This window comes from Oryzias latipes, chromosome 14 (assembly GCF_053564925.1).
Source record: "Oryzias latipes strain Hd-rR chromosome 14, Olatipes_Hd-rR_3.1".
NCBI lineage: Eukaryota > Metazoa > Chordata > Actinopteri > Beloniformes > Adrianichthyidae > Oryzias > Oryzias latipes.
In genome coordinates, this window is record NC_136250.1 from 6,352,185 (window position 1) to 6,375,686 (window position 23,502).

At 38.4% G+C, this 23,502-nt stretch overlaps 1 protein-coding gene across 4 annotated transcripts in view; it reads left to right on the forward strand.

Moving 5' to 3' along the window:
• The window catches only part of dpysl3 (dihydropyrimidinase like 3), a 37,778-nt gene that overhangs the window by 99 nt on the left and 14,177 nt on the right, over positions 1-23,502 (forward strand). For 2 of the 4 annotated variants that reach the window (XM_011492375.4, XM_078930982.1), the window contains exons 1-6: positions 5,804-6,017; positions 17,794-17,882; positions 19,174-19,358; positions 21,720-21,884; positions 22,238-22,299; positions 23,160-23,240. In XM_011492375.4, the coding sequence (XP_011490677.1) occupies positions 5,979-6,017; positions 17,794-17,882; positions 19,174-19,358; positions 21,720-21,884; positions 22,238-22,299; positions 23,160-23,240 (621 nt within the window). In that variant the 5' untranslated portion in view covers positions 5,804-5,978. Of the gene's footprint in view, positions 1-136; positions 496-5,803; positions 6,018-17,793; positions 17,883-19,173; positions 19,359-21,719; positions 21,885-22,237; positions 22,300-23,159; positions 23,241-23,502 lie in introns of those variants that run through there. The other 2 variants (XM_020699615.2, XM_020699614.2) reach the window with 2 other exon arrangements.

Consider the following 23,502-nt stretch of genomic DNA (forward strand, 5'->3'; position numbering starts at 1 on the left):
AACAACAACAACAACAACAATAATAATAATAATAATAATAATAATAATAATAATAATAATAATAATAATAATAATACTTTGTGCTTTTATTTAGTCTTGTGCCTCTGTCATTGCTTTCTCTCTTACGCACACGCAGACGCGCACACGCTGCGCTCCATCGTCAGGTTCCCCGTCTCCCTCAGTCACTTGCGTGGGGGCTCCACCATGGCAGAGCGCAGAGGGGACCGGCACCGACCAGATGACGAGCTGCCGGTTTACCTCGCGCGTCCCGGCGCGGCGGACCAGGCGTCCCGGCAGAAACACGGCGGTCTGTTCTGTAGAGTCCGGGACGCGTTTGAAAGTAAAACCATAGACTTTGACGCGCTGAGCGTCGGCCAGAGGGGCTCCCGAACCCAGAGGACCGGTCCGGAAGAGAGGAAAAGTCCCGCTGTGGGCAGGCAGGGAGGAAAAGACATGAGAACCTGCGGAGTCCAGCAGAACATGGAAGATGAAAAGGTAAGGAGGAGAACTCTGCGGCATCACATAAGACATGGCCCTGAACTGAACCAACCTGTTATTCTGCTGCTGACAAGAAAATAAAGATGAAATGCTGCTGTTAAGCTTGAGATATATTTAATCATTTTAAGTCTGTAAAACAGATTATTTATTTAAGAAAGTTGTTGTTTTTTAACATTTTAACATCACCTACATTTTACATGAGGTTTTATTCTTAATTGGACATCCTTTTACCTCAACACATGTCTGTATTATATAACATGATTCAGCGATGTCAACCCATAAGTCTTTACATTTCCGTAAACAAAAAAAGGCTTATTAAAAAGTTATTTTGATAACTCGGCCACTTCATCTGTACACGTTTAAATTACATTTTTATGGATGCTTAAATAAACATAAATCAAAAGAAATTAATTTAGCCATATGTAAACACTGAACACAAAATATGTATATTCATTTAATGTCATTTGTGAATTTTGTGGCAAAGATTTCTATTTAAAAAATATATATATATCTTGCCGGAGGACTTTTTTTTTAATTAGAAGCAACTTTGATTAGGTTATAAGCAGTGAGTTCTGCTAGAATAGTAATGGCTAATCTAATGATACTTTGCAAACTTAAGGATATCAAGTTTCATTTTAAGATTGTTCCGGACTTGTTGTTCTTTTGTGTGGTTTGTACAAACTTTAACCCAATTTTAGATTTGAACTTATAATTTATATATATATATATTAATGGCTGCAAAAATTTTATAAAAATACAGACATACCTTTTTATACATCCTGTAATATATTAAAAAATACTGATGTGATTTTTAGTGTCTCATTTTTTTAATCATTGTTTAGTTTTTAAAAACTAATCGTTTTAGGGCTCTGATTGATGTACTGAAGGCACATAAATCTGTTTTCAGTACTAATATCTGCAGAAGACTTTCTAAACTTTTGCCTGTTTTTGTTCCTTATTTCAAGCAACAAGTTTGGCCTGATAGTGAGATTAAACTCTTCTTCCAACCTGCTTTAAGCTTTTCCATTGCATTAAGGTAGAAAAAGTTCTAAAGCTGTTGTTTTGTCTGTTATAGGACAAAATATTTGTCTTTTTTGCTTCATGTTAAAGACAGTGTTTCCGATGGACATCCCTTTCAGGACTCTATCTGGGAGTTTTCAAATACAAATGTCAAACAAAAGGTGAAATACTTAAGGAAAGAGGTTAAAACCACAGAGGCCAATGTTAGATGATTGGATAGTTGTTGTTTGAGGTTTATAAGATGTTAGAGAAGATTATTTTTTGTCTATGCAACAAATGCAACAAAAACAAACTCTAGGAAAGATGGAGGAATTGGATTGAGTTTGTATTACCAGTCAGAACAGATTTTGTTTAAAACAGATTGCATGTGAGTGTGGTTGTATAGTTTAGGTCTCCAATGAAAACCTTTCATATTTATTCTTATAAGAGTTGGAAACATTTGCAAACAAAGAATGGAAAAGAAAAAGGCCGCAACCAACTACTTTAAAGTTTCAGCACCATGGAGAGAGATACATGTAAAGTTAAGAAATTCCTAACCCCAACTAAAAAAAACAAAAAAATCAGCAATTTAATAATGCTTCTTTTTAATTATTATATGTTTTGTTATATTTTTAAAAGGCAAAAGAATCAGTCGGGAAAAACTAAAAGGTAATTAAACAAAAAGTTATTTTTCCACACATTAAAGTTTGTAACAAGAAATTAAGGGATTTGTTTTCCACCAGAATTAATAACAAAGGAAATTTATCAAAAAATATTCAGCTTTTTTCTGACTTGACAAGACTTAAACTTTGATACTGAATCATAGTTAAATCTAAGCTGCATAAACTAAAACCTTTAAAGATGATGTTCTTCTTCTTATTCTTCTTCAGAAATTTGACTAAAGAGGAGCAGACATGACAAACGTCTTTCAGACTTGCCTCTGCTTCTCTTTTTGCTGGGATGGCAGATCCCTGATCTACACATGTTTGCTTCTAACCTTGACTCATCACTGAATCAGCAGTGAGGCACATGACTGACAGATCTATCATGAGAGCGCTAATGCAAGAAGAGTGACAGATCCCACAGAAGTATCTAAGTCAATTTAAAGAACAAAGTCCCCCCCCCCCTTAGTTTCTTTTTTACTCTGTTAAGAAATCTAACATCATATAAAGCTTGGCATTTCTTGTTAGTCTGTCATGCTTTGTGGTTTATGGAACGACCCAAATAAACAAGACCAGAGGAACAAAAAGCACGTAAACAAATCATATTAAATGAAACGCACAACTAAGCAAATAAAACTGTTTAAAAAAAGAGAACATGATAAGGTAAAATCCTGTTAAACTAATGACATGACAGTGAAGAAACAAAAGGTTGAAGAGCAGGATCTGAAAATTAGCTGCAGAAATTCTGGTAATGAGTTGCCTCCTTAAAAACTGGGAACTTAGCTGCACAACATACTGCCATATTTTCAAGAGCTTTCTTTTTCAGAGCTTTATTTTTTCAAAGAGCTGTACAAAAATTAATAAAATACAGTAAAGAAAAGAAAAACACATATAAACAACTGGGAAACAAACAGCGTGCACATCTGTTTAAGCTTTCCAAACTAAAAAGAGAAACTGAAAACGTTATGTTTAGACTCTGCATATCTAGTCTTCAAATTCTAATCATGAACTGTGCTTCAAATGCCTCAACATCCCCACAAAATCTAAAACCCAATACTTTCATCTACACAAGAATGAACACGGACAGACTTCTTTTGCTTTTTTCAAATCTTGGTTCCCACCATGTGGCCTAAACCTGAACTGCATTGCCTTCCTGAAGAACACGTGACTCAGCAGAAGGTAACAGCTGCAGAGGATGGCTGTGTGGGTCATTTTTGCTTTGTTTCCAAATTGTCTGAAGACATCAGACTCAAATAAACAGCAGAGACGGGGCGTGTTCACAAAGTCAGAGTACAAAGTCAACGTTAGGACTGTCATTTTGTAGATAAAAATTAGTGCTACTTCCAGAGAGTAACAACTGAGCTGTTCAGCCTTTTATCCTCTGGCTGTAGACCATGTTAATGGCTGTAATTATGGATTATTGTTTCCTCCTCCAGTGAAATAATTCATAATGAGAAGCACTAATGGATGAAGTGATGGGCAACAGTGCACCAGATGTCCAGGCAGGCTGGCTTAGGAAGGAAGACCCTGCCCCTTTTTTTGTGTTTTTTATTTTTTGGGATGCCAGTCAAACAAACAACTTTTAGACCTAACATATAAGCTTCAATATATGCTTCCAAATGTATGTTTTTTAAACTTCAATGCATGGATTCATGACCCCCAAGGATATAAATCAGAAAGTTCTCTGATTTTGGATGTCTTTTAACTTGTGACAGCAGTTTGAGTGAAAGGTTCCTCATATGTTGTTTCACGAAAATGATCACAGATCAACAGGATTCATGAAATTCCAAAAATCTAAATTCCAATTTGATCTTCGCTTAGACATTTGTGGCCAGTGAGGTGGGAAAAGACTGGGAAAGACTTGATGAAATGCTAGCGTTTTCTGCGTCCCTGATCTGCCTGATTCCTGTCCGTCAGTCAGTGTCAGCCGGTTAACGGGGTCTGCAGAGGCAGCAGGTCTGGGAGCTGCTCAGGAATTCTCCAGCGCCTGCATGCTGAAGTGATGCCTCGCTGCCACGAAACCACATGTCAGCATGGAACTGTGCAAAGGGAACACATTTACATGAAAAATGCATCTCTTTCAAAAATGTATGATGGAGAAATGTCAAATTATGTAATGCTTTAGAGATCTGATGATAACACTGCTTTCTATTAAAACAAAAAAAAAATAAAAGGAAATTCTGCAACAAAAGTGCAGTTTATCCAGTGGCTGCTCAGACAAGCACTTCAGGCTTAGAGGCTCATTTTGGCTGCATTAGTGACAAGGAGGAGGGAATGAAAGGGGGGGGGGGGGTCCACTTCAGGTTCAAACAAAGGAAACACATGGCTGGGTGTGGACATGCAGAGAGGCGTTGTGTTTGAGTGGCTTTCACCCCAGCTTGCACACAAAATCTCTGCATAATGATGTTTAAAAGACCCGCTCCAATGACCTTTTATTTCAAAAGTGTTTCCAGTCATCTTTTAATCACAATTATGCCATATTTAGCCAATATCAAAAATACCTTTGTGGTTTCCTAGGACAATTTTTGCAGAGCAGCAGAAGTTCATTAGAAATTTGCCTGAATTGTGGGTGAATTCCCAATATTGGAGCCATCCAGATGTACAGTTGAGGCAGATGTCAGCTCAGATGAAGAAAACAAAGATGTACTGTACATTGATTTCTTCTGAAGCTATGGACACACTGGGCATGTGGCAAGCAGGGAGGGGATTCTTCTTCTTCTAGTGTTTACTAGCGTGTGTCCATCACCTACAGTTGCAAGAGGCTTGGTGCCAAATGTTGAAGCGGCGCAAATCTGGTGAATCTTGCTCCAGGCTTTTTCTTTCACAGCTCCATTCTAAAATTTAAGACTTGGTGCCATAATTCTGGCCGGACTTAAACCGCTGTAATTAATTTCTCCTCTGTGATCAATTTTCAATTTGGTTTAGTGAACTAAAAGGGACGTCATCCACACATTATTACCAAGTCGAAGTCCCCGATTGGTCAAAGTTCAACCTGCTTTAACTTTCAATGCACAAACAGCCAAACATTTTGTTGATCATAGATCGTAGAAACTGGTGTGGCTACAAGTGAACACGTGAGTTTTGAACGTGGAAGCCAAATACCCGCATTTACATGGACTATTCATTGAAAGTAATTGTGTGAAAGTAACTTAAAAGTGGATGTATCAGAATGGAGCGGAGCGGGGAGCTTATGGGCCACCCAGCGTATTTTCTGTGACAAATAAGCTCTTTTTGACACAATGTTTTTTCTCTGTTGCCGATTTATAACCATTTGAATGAAGATACTCAGAAAGGCAATTTTAAGCTTAAATATTTAATATATGTCCTCCATCATCAGAAAACTGCCACAAGAACGTGTTAAATAAACCAAAAACATCGTTTTCAGTGGAGCGGGTCTTTGAGTTCAATGCCTGTTCAAAGACTTTTAAGAAAAAACAAGATTTCAAACAAGCAAACTTGAGACCATAAATAAAGGAATTATAAGTTAAAACATAATTTTTTCCACTTTTAAAAATAGTTTCCCACAATTATTAAATTTGTGTGCTTCAGGTGCTGAAAAATAAAAATAAATAAAAAAGTGGAGAAATTCATGAATGCTCCAAAGCGCCCTCTCGTGGGGCCACTGTGACACTGCTCCTCCGTCTGGTCCTGCTGAGGGAGGGGCCGCAGACGCTCGGAGAACTCTCACTGAACGTCGCGCTGTCAAGAGGGGCGAGCATTTCTTGAAGCTCCCGTCCAGTCAAAGGCCGCTGCAGCATCCGCAAAGAGGAGAATACTGCTTCTTTGAAATTGCGTTTTGACGGTGGAATCGGACCAACAATGTCTTACCAAGGGAAGAAGAACATCCCAAAGATCACAGTGAGTAAAAAAAAAAAAGAAGAAAAAAAATCAGAGTCATTTCTGCTTTAGAGGCTGCAGGAACTTTATGCGTTCTGCACATCACTGCTCTCCATCTATCAACCAGCGAGTTCTGAACGTGACCCGCTGGATTTAGCTCATTATGGAAGCCAACGCTCAGGATTTTGCGCACAATGAAACGGCATGAGTGGCTGCCATAGTGACAGAGGGATAAGGCGTTTTCTTAAAGGCGTTTTCTGCATCTTCTTTGTTGATGGGATCCGGCATATCAAAGCTGCCTAAAGGAGGTTTTCCTTAAAACCAAATAAGATGTTGCAAACCTTGAAGCCAAATGCACCTTGTTTTTATTTTGTGTGCAAACAATCTTCCAGAAAGAAATATGCAGCACAGTAAGCTTTTTTTTTTCTATCCTACAGCAATGACAGGATTTTTTTCAATTTCTTTTTTCTCTCTCATGTCCTTTAGAGGAACTCCCATTTGTGTTAATGTATTCAGCAGCTGAAATGAATGGAGGTGGATTTCAGGGCCTAATTTGGTTGAATCTTTAGAAAAAGCCCCCTCCCTTGCAGAAAGCACAGACACGGCTTGTGTTGCAGGCTGGTGCGGCACAAGAGTGAGACGGGGGAAAGCTGAGGAGGGGGAGCAAACACACCCATTTGTGATGAGCGGTGGTCAGACAGAGCTTGTATTCCTGCATCCAGAGATGGAGGGGGAAGGATCCAACCTCCTGTCAGAGAGGGAGGGGGTTGAATTCAGGGCAAAGTGTTACACAGCAAGGCAGCTGGGAGCTGGTGGGTGTTACAACTGCAGAGAAGCCCCTGCCACTCCCACTGTGTGTGTGTGTGTGTGTGTGTGTGTGTGTGTACGGCTGACTTCCGGTTTTCATTGTTGCAGCTCAGGCTGCAGTGTTGCTCGGCTGTGGGAGAGGCGGCCTTTGTCTTATCTCCTCTACTGAGTTTTGTGAACCGCACATGCCATGTGTGCGGTGATCTTTCCACATGTGTGTTGGATGCATCAGTGTGCGTCTGCAAGGCTCCTCAATGAGAGTCTTCACAGGCAGACACTGGACTGGACCAAACCTCTTCAGGAAAGATGGGTGTAGCCTCTCTCAGAAACTAGTTGATGTCTAAATATGAACCATTTCCAAATGTGAAATCAGTAAAATGCTGCATCAGAAGCAGTCTGAATCTGTTTTTTTTTTTTGCCATACAAATCATTTACCTTATATCAGAGATGGAAACACATTCGGTGAAGACATTTAGATGGGAGAAAGAGGTCTTTAGTACTTGTATGTTTGCACTTGGATCAATCTCCCAGCAAAGCAGCATATTTTATGCTGTAAGTTTAAAAAAATGCCATAATTCTTTTCCTCCTTTCACCATTTCTTAACTTGGGTCTGCAAATATTTATTCCTGTCATCTTCTGGCAAAGCAGTAATGCGCCTGAAACAGTTCACCTGTTGATCCTCACTTTATCTAAGTATGTTTTACATTAGTTTCAGTCACACCCAAACTGTAAACTCCCCTATGAATTTGAATAAAGAAAATTTATGCAAATTAAATACAGATTATACTTAATTACTGATATAAATGTAACGATTTAGCCATCAAAGTTAGCACTTTTATATAGCACCTTTCTCAAAACCAAAATAAAACCAAAAAAGGGATTAGCCATAAAGATAAAACTTGAAAAAAGTTGAGGGATATAAACATAAAACCATCAATCTATTGTTAATTAAAAAAAGAACTAAGCCACCGTCAATAAAACCTTCATGCTTTGTCTGAGCTGAGCTCAGATGAATCTAACTGCTCCAAAATTTACTTTTCTTAAACTGTTTTAGATTCAGAATTGATTAACAGGCATGCGATTTTGTACACAGGTGTTTTAATAAAAGAAGCAGATTTGTGGGCTTTTTGGTTCAACACCAATACTACATTGTTTAAACAAAGCAATGCAGAACTATGTTCTCTGCTACGTTGACTCTACACATACAGGAAACTAAGAGTAAAATGACAAGAAGTTAAAGAACTTCATAAAGCGAACAAAATGAATCAAAATGCAAACTTGACCAAAAAACTTAACATAAATCACAGAAACAAAAAAGACAATTCAAGGTAAGCAAGAGAATGGCAGTGAACAACCGCAGCCTCTGACTTTTATAAAGTGAGGCACAATTAACAAACAAGGAACAGGTGTGATGATTACAAACTACAACCAGGTGAGTCACCAGCAAAGGGAAAAACACACAAGAAACACGACACAATTCAATATAAAATAATCTAGCAAATCCAATATGCATTAAAATTAACCCCCAAACATCTATTCTTTCACAGAAATAAAAAAGTTTTAAAAAACAGTATATTTATATATATATATATATATATATATATATATATATATATATATATATATATATATATATATATATATATATATATATATATATATATTCAAAAATGTCATTTACACATTGTGTCACAATATGATTTTTTTTGCTCAATCATATCTTTTTTGCTTAAATCATATCTTTATCTATTATTATGCAAATTCAATTTACTACTGTGGTTTAGCTCAGAAAAACATCCCAAATGCCTTTTATTGTAGGAAGGACATTTCCCAGAATCCCGTAGCAGTTTGTGCAGCAAATGTTAGCAGTTAGGAAAGTCTGTGCACATCCAAAAGTGACGCTATGGGCATCCTATACACCCAAACCTCTGTCAGCAAACCTCTGACATGAAACCACTTTTAACTTTGTTTAAGGAATAAGAGATGAGACAAAATTATGGCTTGGCATGAATACAAGTTAGACACTTTTTTTTTTTTTTTACTGTGTGCTCAAACGTACACATTTAATTTTCGTTATTCAAACTCCCCTCTCATAGTCTATTCTTTGTCATTTGTCCATCCACTCACAGCTGCTTTCATGTTTATTCCCTTCTGGAATGAATGTCAGACTGGTAGGTGTGGCTTTTCCTTCCCTCACAGCAGCTTCAGCTTCAGTGTGGTTCCAGGCTGGTACATGTCACCAGTAATCTTCTCCGGTTGGATTGAGCATCTGCGGGTTTTGAAGCAAGTCCAGCAGACAGCCACTGGTTTTAAAAAGTGAAACCTGCTCCTCTTGACAAAATAAAAAACGAAACCCTTTCTGCTGCAGTAGTTTTATCTTGAGGGCAAACTCAGTACCCAAAGGCCACCCATACAGTGTGAATCACCATGGCGATCATATCCCTGTTGTCAAAGCAAGAAAACACAGCTTGTGTTTGCTTTGTCATGCTTTCTGACACAAACTTGATCAAAAAACACCCTGATAAGCTTTTCGTAGGGCTCTTGACTGGTTGAGTTGATAATACGACCTGTCAGGCCCCATCCGGATAGAGTCTTCCCATCACCGTGGTAACAAGATTTCACTGTCCCTGCCTATTACAAGACTCCAGACAAGCAGGATCTTCCCTTACTGGAGCTGGCAGAGGTCTCCACGATTCATTTAGATGGAAAAGTTTCATTGTTTTTTTTTTTTTTTACTCTTACAGAATCTGCAGTTCAAGAGTAAATATTTTTATTGCCAGGCAACATGGCCGCTGCGCAGAAGATGACTTCCCTCTTCCACTGGACCCTGCCGGCCTCGCCATAGCTCCCTCCACCCACACAAAGGGGTGCTGTCACTTCAGTAATGGAGGTCTCCCGTAACATCCTCCTCGGCTTTGTGACCTATTTTGTGGTTGTGTGGTTTTCCTGGACCATCCTTACTAATTAACCAGCACAAAATGGCAATTATGTCATTTGCATTCCGGTTTATGAGCGTCTCCCTTTCCAATGTGGCTGAGGTGGAAAAAAGCTGTCAGTGGGCATCAGCATTGTAGTATGAGAACAACATCCTGTCATCTATTTTTGCTTACTCATGGCTTGTGTAACAGAAAATGAACGTTTCCTGTGGAATGGAAAGGGCTTTTGTTAAAGTAAAATGTTTTTGTCAAAGACCTACTCCAATTAAAATTGTGTTTTTTTGGTGTTTTTAACATGTTTCTGTGGCATTTTCCTCATGATGCAGGACATATATAACCCTTGTGCTATCCTAGGCACTTTAACGTTGGGAGTTGGGTCATCTAGACCAGTGTTTTTCAACCTTTTCTGAGCCACGGCACACTTTAACCTTAAAAAAAATCCCGCGGCACACCAGCATCCAAAAATTAAAAAAAAAGGACAAACTCATAGTCTGTGTTGATCTACAGCCCCTGCACAATCTCACATGCATTTTTGAGATAATTGTTACAGAAAAAGCTGGAAACTGCAGCTGTTTTTTTCTAAAAGATGCAATAAAAGTTAAGTTAGAAGATTTAAAAACAGTTTGATGTGTGTTCGTTAGTTTCAAGACGTTTTACAACAGATCTCCTTTTGCGCTGTCACTCTCACAACCCAATGCATCATGGGAAATGTAGTGCATAAAACGGCCGAAGATCGCTTTTCGGAGCTTCATTGTTTTGTTCACTTGTTCCACGGTCTGACATCGGATTCTGTGGAAAGCTACAGCGCTAAAGACGAGCTTTAGCTGGTATTTTTGTTAGAACTGAGCGACTTTACGGGCTAAATCGGGACAAGGAAGTGAAGACTTTAAGCACTTCTGATTGGTCAGACCGATGACATGTGATTAACCCCCCCAACACGGGACTTTTCCAAAATACAGCCGAAGGTGCAGCTGAATCGCTGTACGTCATTCTTATCAAAATGTCTTTAATAAAATAAAATAAACGCAAAGAAAAGGTATTTTACGATCTTTCATATTCCTAACTACTCAGTGTTTTATCAGGGCCTGTTTGGATGAACAGAGAGCTAAAATCCTGTAGATGGGAAATGTTTTTAGATCAGTTAATGAGGGCAATTTCCCACGGCACACTTGGCCATCTCCCACGGCACACTAGTGTGCCGCGGCACACTGGTTGAAAAACACTGATCTAGACCCACTAGACAGTGCTCTGAACCTCTATCTTCAATGATTTGTGATCTTCACTGGTGTCCATGGATTACATGAAATCTTCTCCCCCTTTATCCACCTTTGTCATGGTAGGAATAACACGCCAATGGTCATCATGACCCCATAGGCTAGCACAAGGGATAAAGAAAATTAAGCTTAAAAATTCATTTCTGATGTTTTTTTTTCAAAAAATTTTTAAATCCGGAGTAGACAATGTTTGAAGTGGTGACGTGAGTGCTAGAGTTGCAAGCTACCTGCTCGGCTCCACTCCAAGCCATCCACGTGCAGACTATTAGATCTGTCTACATATTTGTTTTCCTTGTCAACATCTTTGGAGGTGGTCTCGGTAGTCTCGTCTCGATTTGTTTCCAATCTGACTGATCTTCGGTTCGCTCTGAGATTCCTCAGTCTGACTACAATCATTTTCCGGAGTGGAATAACCAAAACGGCCAACATAGCTGGTAGTCACGTGACGTAAACCGAGTAGGAATGTAGCAAAAGATGAGCAACGATTTTCATGTTATCATACAGATAAAAGGGTCCAACTATTTTTAGAGCGTTTATTTTAACTCCTCTAAAAACGCTTTTCTGTGTCATGTTACGCGGCACTTGCCCAGCGCTGCTCTGACGTCATCCTAAAAGCTACCTTGAAGTTCCTTAACGGAATTCTCTTAAAATCAATGCCATAACACCACAACAACTGCTGTCACATGGACAGAAGTAATTGCAATAAACGCCTGATCAGAATAAAAATCTATCATTTAAACACACATTTCGGAATACTCTGCCCCGATCAAACTCATTCGGATCAATATTCTTTCAGATTGAGATGGCTTGGTTGTGCCAATTGTTAATCCGATCGTCGTGCATGTAAACAGTTTAATCTGATTGTGGGTCATTACTGCACTGGCTTTTACATCACGCATAGACGGTGTGATGCTCCAGAGGAGGCTTTGGAGCGCAAACAGGACTCGCGGCCCCCTTCGCGTGAGAAAACCAGTTTACTGTGTGCAACAGTGCAGCCGGACTCGTGTTTGCGAGCAGGGGAGGGTGCTTTGTTACGATTTGCGCTCTGGAGGATACTTCGGACCGTAGTTTGTCCGGCTGCTCTGTCTGAGTGAGCCGCCGGACTCAGGAGAACTGTGTCTCTGGGAAGAACTGTGTCTCCAAGCAGAGAAGAGGCTTTGGGATGGTGTTTGAGCTGGGCCCACGTACACAGTTCAATTCTAATCTGATCTTTGATCCGATCAAAGTCATTTTGCACATGTAATCCCAGCTAATGATGAGACACCGCAACTCATTGAAATGTGGTCGGATAAATGCTGGCTCATAAAAACAACTTTTAATGTGATACACATTGCTTCCTCTACAGTCTCCATGTCATTAAAACTTATTAGCGTAACTTCTTAGCTGTCTTCTTGCCAGGAACCATCCTGCAGCATGCCTCCGCCATACCAAAGCAGCAGTAAAGGGGTTGAGCCTAAACTTGATAAAGACATTCAAAATTGGCCAGCGAAATATAAAGTTTGAATGAACTAACCTGACAAGGAATGCAAAGCAGGGGACTTTCATATCTGCCCTCTTAATTCCTGACCAATAAGACAAGAGATCTTTGGTTATGTGTTTTTGGTTACAGGTTTTGGTCCGGAACAGGAAAGGACACTTGACAGCAGTCTGAATACAGACCTAACTAAGGTTGAGGACTCAATCTGGACCAAATTAAGTGAACTGAGTCCAACCCAAGCGTTTTTTAAGTCTGAATACACCCTAAGAGACTATTTACGGTTTTAAGGTTGTCCGTTTTTAATAAAATTGTAAGGAAATCCGTGAGATTTTTATTACATATAAATATATAAAATATTATAACAATAATATTTAAACATTGGGAAAGTTCAAGGCCACACCCTGTCTATAAGCAATAAAGATGCCAAACATTTAGCTAATATAGATTTTGAAAAGATTAAAGACTCCTTTTGTGGGTTAATGACGAAAACAATTCAGAATATATTCAATTACCTGGTGTTTTTGGAGCTTTTTTGCAGAGTTTTAGAAAAACATAAATTTTTTTACACTATTGGCTGTTTATGAGAACTGGACTGAGTGACCCTTTCCCGCCTCGCGTTCCAAACAGCAAATAATATTCTGTGGTTTCAAGAAGCTAAAATCCCGTATACTTCTATTCAGGAATAAACAACTATTACTCTGTCAAATTTTTGTGTTAAAATAACCATTCCTGCTATGATACCTTTCTTTTAACATGTTTTTGCTAATCTTATTTTTTTTAATAATACGTTTTCTGTAGTGCAAGGTATTTAGGTTATAATCTGGCCAATCAGATGTTTAAATAAAAGTATGTGGTCTCGCATCTAAAGTTCAAAATGTTAGAACTTTAGAACTGCTTTCAAGTGTTAAGGGTGTGGACTTCCTACAAGTCCACATGTACACTTGATTAGTGAGAGTGGTTGGTTGCCATAGAAACAAAAACTCAGAACAACTCACATCAATCACTGCGTACATCTGCTGTCCGGTTCCAACATGGTTGTGTACATATCGTGAAAATAAGTAAAACATTTTCTATGGCTTATGTTACACTCACTCAGTCCAGTTCTCCATACAGATGATGATTTACAGTAATTAAGATATTTACCTGCATTAGCTGTGTAAGGACCAACTTTATAAAGCTGTAATAATATGTGGTTTTTTTTTATCTGCACTTGTTTTACAATGCATGTTGTGTTGTTTGTTTTGATTCACTTTTCGATTTTCTGTCAGTCACTATTTGTTGTGCTTTTAATGATTATTTTTGACCATTGATTTGTACAGTGTCCTTGGGTTCCCTGAAAGGTGCTTTTAAATAAAATGTATTATTATTATTATTATTATTATTATTATTGTTATTATTATTAAGGCAATAGGTACAGTGAGAAAAATCCAGACAGCGTTATTGCTCTGAGTCCCGTCCTGTTATGTGGAAGCAAACGGTTGGGTTTTTTCCCATGACCACAGAAGAGCGCAGATGCATTAACTTCAGTAACGTGATGGCTAAGAAGCCACAAGAGTCATATTTCATAGGAACAGAGAATGTTGTTTTGACAGGTGGATGAGAAAAGTTTCTGACGGCATGACTGATGGTGTCACAGAAACACCCAACCTTATTTTCAACTCGTAAAAAAACAGACAGAGCACCGTGCTTATTTCAAAATGGCTTCGACATCAGTAAGCACAACCAGAATTATTCATATAATGTGCTCCAGATTATTTTTAAAAAAAAATAAGGCTTTTAAGTGAAACTTATAGTGTGGAAAATACTGCAGATTTTCGAAAGCGTCCAACTAACTCTTTGCTTCAATTTTATTGATGCTTTTAGCTTTGCAGACTGTAGCTGTTTTCTCCACCCAAAAACGGGGGTGGATGCATTCCATTTTCCATCCAGCTAGTTAATAAAAAGGTATTGATTGTTAAATGAACATGCTTCCTTGGACTTTGTCATGAGTCAGAGGTCTGCAAATGGAAGCGTAACTTTCAGCATTCCTCTTACTGTGCGGATCAGTAGGTCAGTCAGCCATGCACGAGGGCATACTCTTGACTGCAGCGCCATATATCTGACAAAGAGAAATCTTTAAATCTGTTAAGCTGCTGAGTTTCCCCACCTCGAGTTTCACTCCTCAATACCTGTACTAACTATAATATCATTTCAGTTTCAGAAAACAAAGCCGTTTCCTGAATTTAAACATTTTACAAACTAAAAACAGCAGCTTTATATTTATGGTTGCTGATTTTGAACATTATAATTGACTGATTCTAAAATAATGTGAAAAAATCAAAGGCAGCATTAAAGCTCAGAGGAAGGTAGTGCTGATGCTTTTTAACTGTGCTCTGTATTGGAAGGGGCTGTCTGTGAGCGAATGAGTGACAGTTTTAGGGCAGCGAGCTCAGCAGTGTGATGTGTGCTGCAGTCGATGACTGTGTGTTTCGGGAGGCTTCAGGGTGGGGCTGCATGCAGATTCTGGGTTTGGTTGCAATGTGCTCCATCACCACAGACATCACCGCCATTTACAAATACAATGAGATTAAATGTATGAGCTTTCCTAATATTTAGCAATCTTATACATAAGTGAAAACTGTTTTTTATACCCTTTCCCTGTCTGCAATGATGAAACTTTGGGTGCAAGGCCAGGGGTGTGAACTGCTGCACACACATGCTCATGGGAAAATGTGGAAGAGATAACAAGGCTGAACTTGTTTATTTGATGTGGATTTTTTATTTTATTTTATTTTATTTTTTTGTAAATAGTGATTCAATATTCAGTGCTTTTAAATCAAACACACTTGCACTTGAGTTTTTTTGCAGCTTAAGAAAGCGTTCAAAGTCACAACCAAAAGGACTAAAAAGGCATGTTCCGATAAAGTTAAAGGTTTAAAGTGCATACAACTTTAAGAGTGTATTTACTCAAAAATCAAGTGGAAACATAATTCCAAAATCCCTATATCTAAAGAAATTAATTCATCTAAAACACTTAAGAACAAAGTTCTGCTTGCTGTGTGTTATTTTTGTGTGAGATTCTGTATTCTGTTTCAATGTCTATTGAATTCTTACATAAACCCACACATAGTATCACTGAAAGCACAAACGCCATTGAAAGCCATTCAATTCTGACTGAAGTGGCTTCCATTCCTAAAATGTTAAATACCACGGTTCATAAAAACAAGGCAACGCAAGAGACATCAATGAAAAAAAACAGCATAAACTAGTTTTTAAAAATGTCAAACGGCCTCAGCTCAGTCCAATATCTCTCAAACATGACCATGGAAAGTCAGAGGGCAGCTGGGGTAAAGAGAATGTTTCTGATCTCACTTCTGTAGAGCAGGAATTGAGTAGTATAAGCTGGAAAAAGCCCTAAGGATAAAAAACATAAATGAGCTTTAAAAAAAAATTACCAGACCTGGAGAGAGTGTCAATGGAAGAAAACTGGCTTCCTAAAGCTTCAACAGTATTACTTAAATCCATGGAATGTTTTTTTTTGTGTGTGGATGAAATACCTTAGGGACTTGCATGACAGTTACCCAACTTGAACCTCATCCAAAAACCTCTGAAATCGAATCCTGATGAAAGTGATGGTTATAGGCCATTAAACCTTATCTGAGCTGCTAAAACAGATAAAAAAACCTTATTTTGAGAAGTTTTTCAAATCGAAACATTATTTTTTGCATAATTGAGTGTAGTAAAGCCAAGCAACTTGCAGTTATTTTAACCATTTAGTTTGTGTAAATAAAGACTTTTTTAAATAAATGGTTAAACGTTGTTTCTTCTTTAAGTACATTCAAGAATAGTCAAATTGGTTAATAGATACAAAAGAGGTCATTAATCATTAATTAATCATAAATAAATTATTATTATTTAACTATGAATACAGTAATTAACCATAAAACCTATAAACTATGCAATCAGAGATGCTCCTAATTTTACCATGGCCTTTACATTTTTTTCAGACCTGTATTATCTGATCTTTTTAATTGGTTCTGAATCACAAAAAAAAGTCGTTTTGAAATTGCAAAGTTAAGAATAATTAAGGTAACTGAAATCATGATCAGGAGGTATTAGTTGCCTCTATCATGTTCTCCGTTCATAGATGCATTGTATTAACACATCTTTTTGTGTCGCTAATTAAAGCATCTAAACATCAGGTTTAAATTCAATGTTTGCCCAGAACCCTTTAAGCTGCTGTTCGACTGACAATCTGCCAAAAAACTGACCATCCCTCTCTGATGCCCCCTGCTCAGTTCAAGAGAAACACAATTTTAGAAAAGCCAGTTTCTCATCTTGTAGCAGCCTGTTGCCACGGCAACAACACACCCATGGGGTGTGCCAGGAGCAAAAGTATGATGCCTGACTATGTAATGTCATTGTGATACCCAGACTGGAATAAAATAATACTGAATTGCTCCACTGATGAGTGTTTTTCCAGTTTTGTAGCACATAGATAAGATGGAACTGTATTTATCCCAAAACGGGGAGATTCCTGAAACCACATTCCTAAATCCTACATGTTTTACGTGGTCTGTTGGATGAAAGGATTATTCAGAGTTCAACTTCCGCAGCTGATTTGTTGCATAACAACATTAAAAAAGTCAAGCTGTCGAAGCCTGATTAATGCTTTAGAGCTGCATGAGCTCTGCTCTCAGCAACTGCATACAGTTTCCTTTAAAATTAATGCTGACATTCACTTTAGACATTGACTGTAAAGAAAGCTCCGTGGCTACATGAGCTTTTTGAAGGCCTATGCTGCATTTAAATGCTGGTCATCAGGCTCAATGTAGCTTTTAACAAACATAGATGAGCTGTAATTTATATTAGAGACAAAGAACTGGTTTTGTACAGTATATTTTTTCCATAAATATCCAGAGCTTCTTTCAATGTCATCACCCTTTGCTGTTGAAGGTTAAAGCTAGTTTCCTCTCATTTCATATTTCTGATAAATATCCCTTCAAATAGGTTGTTTTGCTGGCCAGACAGACTCACTGGGTGGTCTCTAGCCAAACTGCGTTTGATGTGTTTGCATGGAGAAAGACTTCCAAACATAATCATCTGTTTCCAGTAACGAGTTTGTGAATGAAGCCTTGTTCATTGCAGAAAAAGAGGAGATATTGTAGCCTAAAGCATAAAAAAGTAACTTTAGATGTTACACAATAATGCCTTTGCATAGTTGATCTTACTGTAGTTTATTTTTATTCAACGTCACTTTAAGCCAGACTGCATCCTAACCACTCATCTATTTTTGTTTCTTCTTTTCTTTGCCCCTCTTTCAGAGCGACAGGCTTCTGATCAAAGGCGGCAGGATTGTGAACGACGACCAGTCTTTCCATGCCGATATCTACATGGAAGATGGCCTCATTAAGTAAGAACTTTTGATTTGTTTTCATCTTTTCAGAAACCTTTAAAAGTTGCTGCTCTAATCAGTATTTTATGAGGATTTCGATGGATCACAATGACATAAAAAAACCTTATTTAACAATAATGTTTTTTTCTGAACTTAATCTGAGATGCCATAGGAGGGAAATGGTTTATTAGCTAAACTATTTCTTAGTTTTGCCTCAAAATCACAAAGCCAGACTGAGGTAATTGGAACTGGACCTACAGCCCCCCATTCATTTCCCTCTGTAGATTCTTTGTCCCCGGTAAAACAGCTCAGAGAGAATAATTCACAGAAAGCCTCAGGGTGTTGCATAATAAACATCCACTCACCTTCAGCTCTATTAAGCTGTTGGCAAACCCTTAGAGATTCTGGCTCACTGCCTGTCTTTCTGACTGGCTCACTTTCTCTGTAAAGTCTGAACAGGTTTTATTGAAAAACAGACCATGTTGATATGTTGACATGGTAACAAGGTGCTCATCCAGACGTGGCTAGATTCACGATGTTGTCACTATAGAAACTCTTCGTTTAAATGTCATTTTTAAGTGTTTGGCTGTGTCCAAATTCCTCCACTATTCACTATTTAATGGGTGTCCAATTCTACAAACCTGAAAATCTATCGCCCTAGAAATGCCCCAGACGTCTCTGCAGAAAACCAGTTTGCATAGTTGCTACCCAATCTGTAACGGCCATCCGATCAGTTCCACGCATGCACAAAACTAGCAGTTACAGATCAGGTGGCAACATGCATCGATGCACGCTAGTTTGGCAAATATAGACCACGATGTTTAACGCTTGAATGACTTGTCATGTGAAAAAATGTATTTTAATTTATTTTTATAAACTGTCCAAGTTTTCATCTTCAGAACACAGTGGATTCATAAATAGTCCTCATAAAATGTTCATTTTTATTCGGTTTTCACTTCAGGAAAATGATAATGTCACATTTGCCTTTATAAAAATGACATGATCATAGTTTAAAGACCCCTGGGAATGGTTTAGAATAGATCAAAATATGATTGGAGTGGGACTATAAACTCAAATCACTGTGAAAAGTTGAATTGGATTCTTAGCTATATGCACTTCCCACAACCATGCACACTCACATCACACCTAGGGACAATTTAGAGTATCCAGATAACCTCTGAAGCATATTTCTGGAGAAAACCCATGCACGGATAGAATTTTATTTTCGTAGATTAAAACGTTACACAATCTTTACTTTTTTGTGTTAGAGTATAATCATAATATTTGTACATTTATGTCTAATTTCCAGGCAGATTGGAGACAACCTCATTGTTCCCGGTGGCGTTAAGACCATCGAGGCGAATGGGAAAATGGTGATCCCAGGTGGCATTGACATCCACACACACTTCCAGATGCCGTACCGTGGAACCACGACTGTGGATGACTTCGCTCAGGGATCAAAGGCTGCCCTCGCTGGTGGAACGACCATGATCGGTGAGAGCAGAAAGGGAAGATGTCACGCAGAGATTATAGGCAGGGACCTCGGCCAAATGGAGAGCACAGTGATGAGTTAAGGAGGGCTAAAACCAAAACAGATGACAAGAGAAGCTAAAAAGGCTGAGGGAAGTTTGGGGCTGTTACGGGCAACTCGCCAAAGAACAGAGAACACAAAACACTGAATGTCTGGAGCAGGAGTAGAGGGGGTTTTATAGTGCAACTGTGCACCCATGGAATTAGGACACCAAAGGGTGCCTGCATGCCTGCATGGATGTAGGTTAGAGACAGTTGCATCCCATGGCTATCGTAAACGACAGTTTCATTAAACCGCTTTTATGTGGGCTGCTGCTCTGCTCTCTGCCTGCATGTATGTCTCTTTGTTTAAAACGGCACTAACAGGCGTGCTACAGTAGCATTAATGCGCTCCATTCATTAGGAGATTATATTGCAGAGGGTAATGCGTGAGAAAGTGGTAAAGACTGCTTTATTAAGTATCATTTTCCCTTTAGATGTTTGATAAAAATTAGGAAAAAAGATATTTCCGGTGATTATTGAACCAAGTAACTGTGTTTTTTTTTAAGTATTGTTGAATTGTTAACAAATGTTCTTCAAAGTGTTCAAGCCACTGCCGTTACTGGCTTGGTATCCTATTATCATAAGCAGATTGAGCCTTTTTAAATGAGATTATAAGGATAGGCAGATGCCAGGCAAGCATCCTTCTTTGGTAATAGCTGAGTAGGATGCAGAAAGATAGTGATAACAATCTGAGAAAAAATGTTGGTTAAGATTTTTTTTAGTTAAACTATGTTTAAATTGTCAACATTTTTAGGTGCCAAAAATTCAACCATTGGAGTGTAAACATGACCATTCATTTCAGCCGTCTGCCTGTTGGGCTTCTCCAGTTTTAGTTTTTGAATGCCTCTTCTGTAGCAGGGATCCAGAAAATCTCCCTGAATGTTTTATACTGGCAGAAGGTAAAGGGGAATATAGAGATTAAAAGAACACAAATAGTTAATGAGTATTTCCAGACCAACTTCCCAAACTGTTGTTGATTTTTAAAACAATGATTTAGGACAAAAATATATTAGTATAAACCCCATTGTTATTTCAAAAATGTAATATACTCTTACAGAATTCTATGAAGTTCATCTTTTGTGAAAATAAATGTTACACTATTGTGATACTGACCCATGACAAATACAACTGATCACTAGCCTGAGCATGTTTGACCCTCCTATCCTATTAGTTCCACATGCACTACTGTCATTCACTGTGTATGATTGGGTGGCCCCTCCCTCCTCACGTTCCAAAGAGGAAGTAAGTACCAATGGTCCCAAAAAGCCAAAATCCCATATACCTCTATGGAGAAAAAAGCTGGTGTTACTCATTCTATTCTATTTGTCAGAATAACCCTTCTTGCTCCCCAACCTTTTTCAACATGTTCTTGCTCATCCGTTTTCTTAGTATTGTTTCCGTAGTGCAAGTTATTCAAGTTATAAACTGGCAAATCAGATACCTGAATAAAAGTATGTGGTGTCGTGTGGAACGTTCAAAATGTTTAATTGAAAGATTTTCCCAAGCCCACTTTCAAGGGCTGTGGACTTCCAACAAGCTCACTTATGACTGGCAAGTGGTTGCCATGGAGTTGTTGACTCAGACCTACTTGGACCAAATACTGCTCACTGCTTACTGTGTTCATATCACGAAAAAATTGTGACTGAATTGACTTTATGTCCTTGGAACCAAAAGCAAGCCTTAGTCCATGGGTGAAGTCACACTCACTCTGTCCAGTTCTCATATACAATCAATGGCTACTACATATACGTCCTGGAGCAAACAAGATGCTGCTAACCTTCCTCTAAACTACTCAGTATCACCCAGTGCTGACAAAGCTGCAGTGAGATCCCTAAGAATAACCATAGATGTGAATATTGCACTGCATCCCTATTTAGCTTTAAAATGGTGTGCTCTTTATTCCAAAAACCTTCCTTTAAGGTTTGGACATATGGTAAACAAATAAAAGGAGTACACACTGATGTATATAGATTTGTTGCCTGCCATTATAAAGCGGAGAGCAACAGTCATGGTTCTGACATAGACCTTGAATATTGTGAATATGCTTTATTTTGTTAATCATGGAAACTATAGAGAACAGACTCAAAACTTACATTTCTCATCTTTGTCAGCAAAACAAGAAAAATTTAACCATACATGATGGCACTTTCTTCTTCATCACTGTTTGTTCAATTCAATCCTTTCATGTCTCCACTTCCTGCATAATAACTGCTACATCCTAATAAATTTCTCGTTCACTTATTCCTCTCCTTTTTCTTATTCCCTTCCGTGTATCTGGACCAGTGGACCATGTGATACCAGAGCCCGGAACCAGCCTGATGGAGGCTTATGACCAATGGAGGCAGTGGGCAGATGAGAAGGCTTGCTGTGACTACTCTCTCCATGTAGACATCACCCACTGGAATGACAGCGTGAAGCAGGAAGTGGACAGCCTCATCAAGGACAAAGGTTGGCATTAATGGCATCTCCTTATTTTGTCAGCACACTTGAAGAAACAATTCTAGTAAAATGTGGGTAACCCACCTGGGAACTTCCTTGTTAGATTTATCTTTATTTGGGAAACTGGGATGAAGATCTTTAGGGCAACATCTTTCTCAAGTAGCTTCAATAATTTTGAGTAGTTTTCCCTTTTCTTGCGATCAGTCTTCTTCTTCAGTACGTAAATAATAGGCTGACAGACTTTTATGGGGAAGTGCTGCCCCTGTAGTACTGTGTATTATATATTTAGATGGCTAGGGTGGAATGTAGTCTAATTATTATGTTTTTTTCTCCCCTTTTTACAATGTATTAAATTTTTACAGGAGTGAACTCATTCCAGGTCTATATGGCCTACAAGGACTACTATCAGCTGAGCAACAGCCAGGTAAAAAATAAATACATTCAATTTGAGTTTAAGTCCCAAAGATTTCGCAAAGATACGAAGAAAACACAATAGATTGGTTTTTATCAACGTAAAAAATTATAAGGGTAGAACCCTTATTTTAGCATGAAAATTTATTGCTAAAATGTCATTCTAGTCAGTAAATAATCACATTATGGAAGCGTGTTTTATAGCGTATAGAGTATTTTACTCATTTTAATTAGAAATGAGAGATGGGGGGAATTCAGAAGAAATAAGCATTTTGTGAAATTATTTGTGGAATTTGAGAAATATAATTTTATTATTAACCTGTAAACACAAAGTCCATGTGTCACTCAAAGAGTACCATGCATTTGCAACAGTCAGTGGTAACAAAGATAAAAAAGAAATTAAAAGATGATTACAATCTAACAAAAAGCTCTTTGAAAGTCAAGTTATTAAAAGTGGTGATCACATGATTTGACCAGAGTTTTTAGTCCAAAGTGATGAAAAATGATTTAGTTCAGGAATTACCCTGAACTAAGCTGCATCATGAGAGTCCTGGTTGAAAAATAAAAAAGTCCAGCTGGTATGAGGTCTTTGTTTCCCGCTGTTCTCTCACTAATTCAGTTACCAGAGGAGCACATGAGGCGGCTAAAATAGAGCAGCTCGCTGGGAAAGTATGGCACAGTAACATGGCAACGACTGGAGCTCATCACCCCGTTTCTTGAGACCACACAGACTAATTGCAGTGTGTCATAGAACACATCATTGAAATTGGGGGTTACTTTGTGGCTTTTTGAGTTAGTCCAAAAGTACCACTCTGTTCTTGCCTAAACAATTGGGCTGCATTTTAAAAGTACATTTTTGGTCTTTTCCTGCAGCTCTACGAGATTTTCACCTTCCTGGCAGAGAAGGGGGGCATTGTTCAGGTCCATGCTGAAAACGGAGAGATCATTGCAGAGGTAGCGTTGAAAGCTTCCCATCATCTGTGTTTGACATGACATTCTTTTTCCCTCCATGAATTTGTGTATGTTAAATTTGAATCATTTGACTTGAGTCCGTTTTTCTAGAGGAGCCTTATCACTGTGCATTTCTTTACCCACAGACTAAACACACTGTCAGTGATGAGAGGGAGATAGTTTCCTGTGGGACATCAATGTGTGGGCGTAGTTTATTCAAGGTTCTGCCGTGTGAAGACAAATTAAAGTAAATCAACTGTTATTA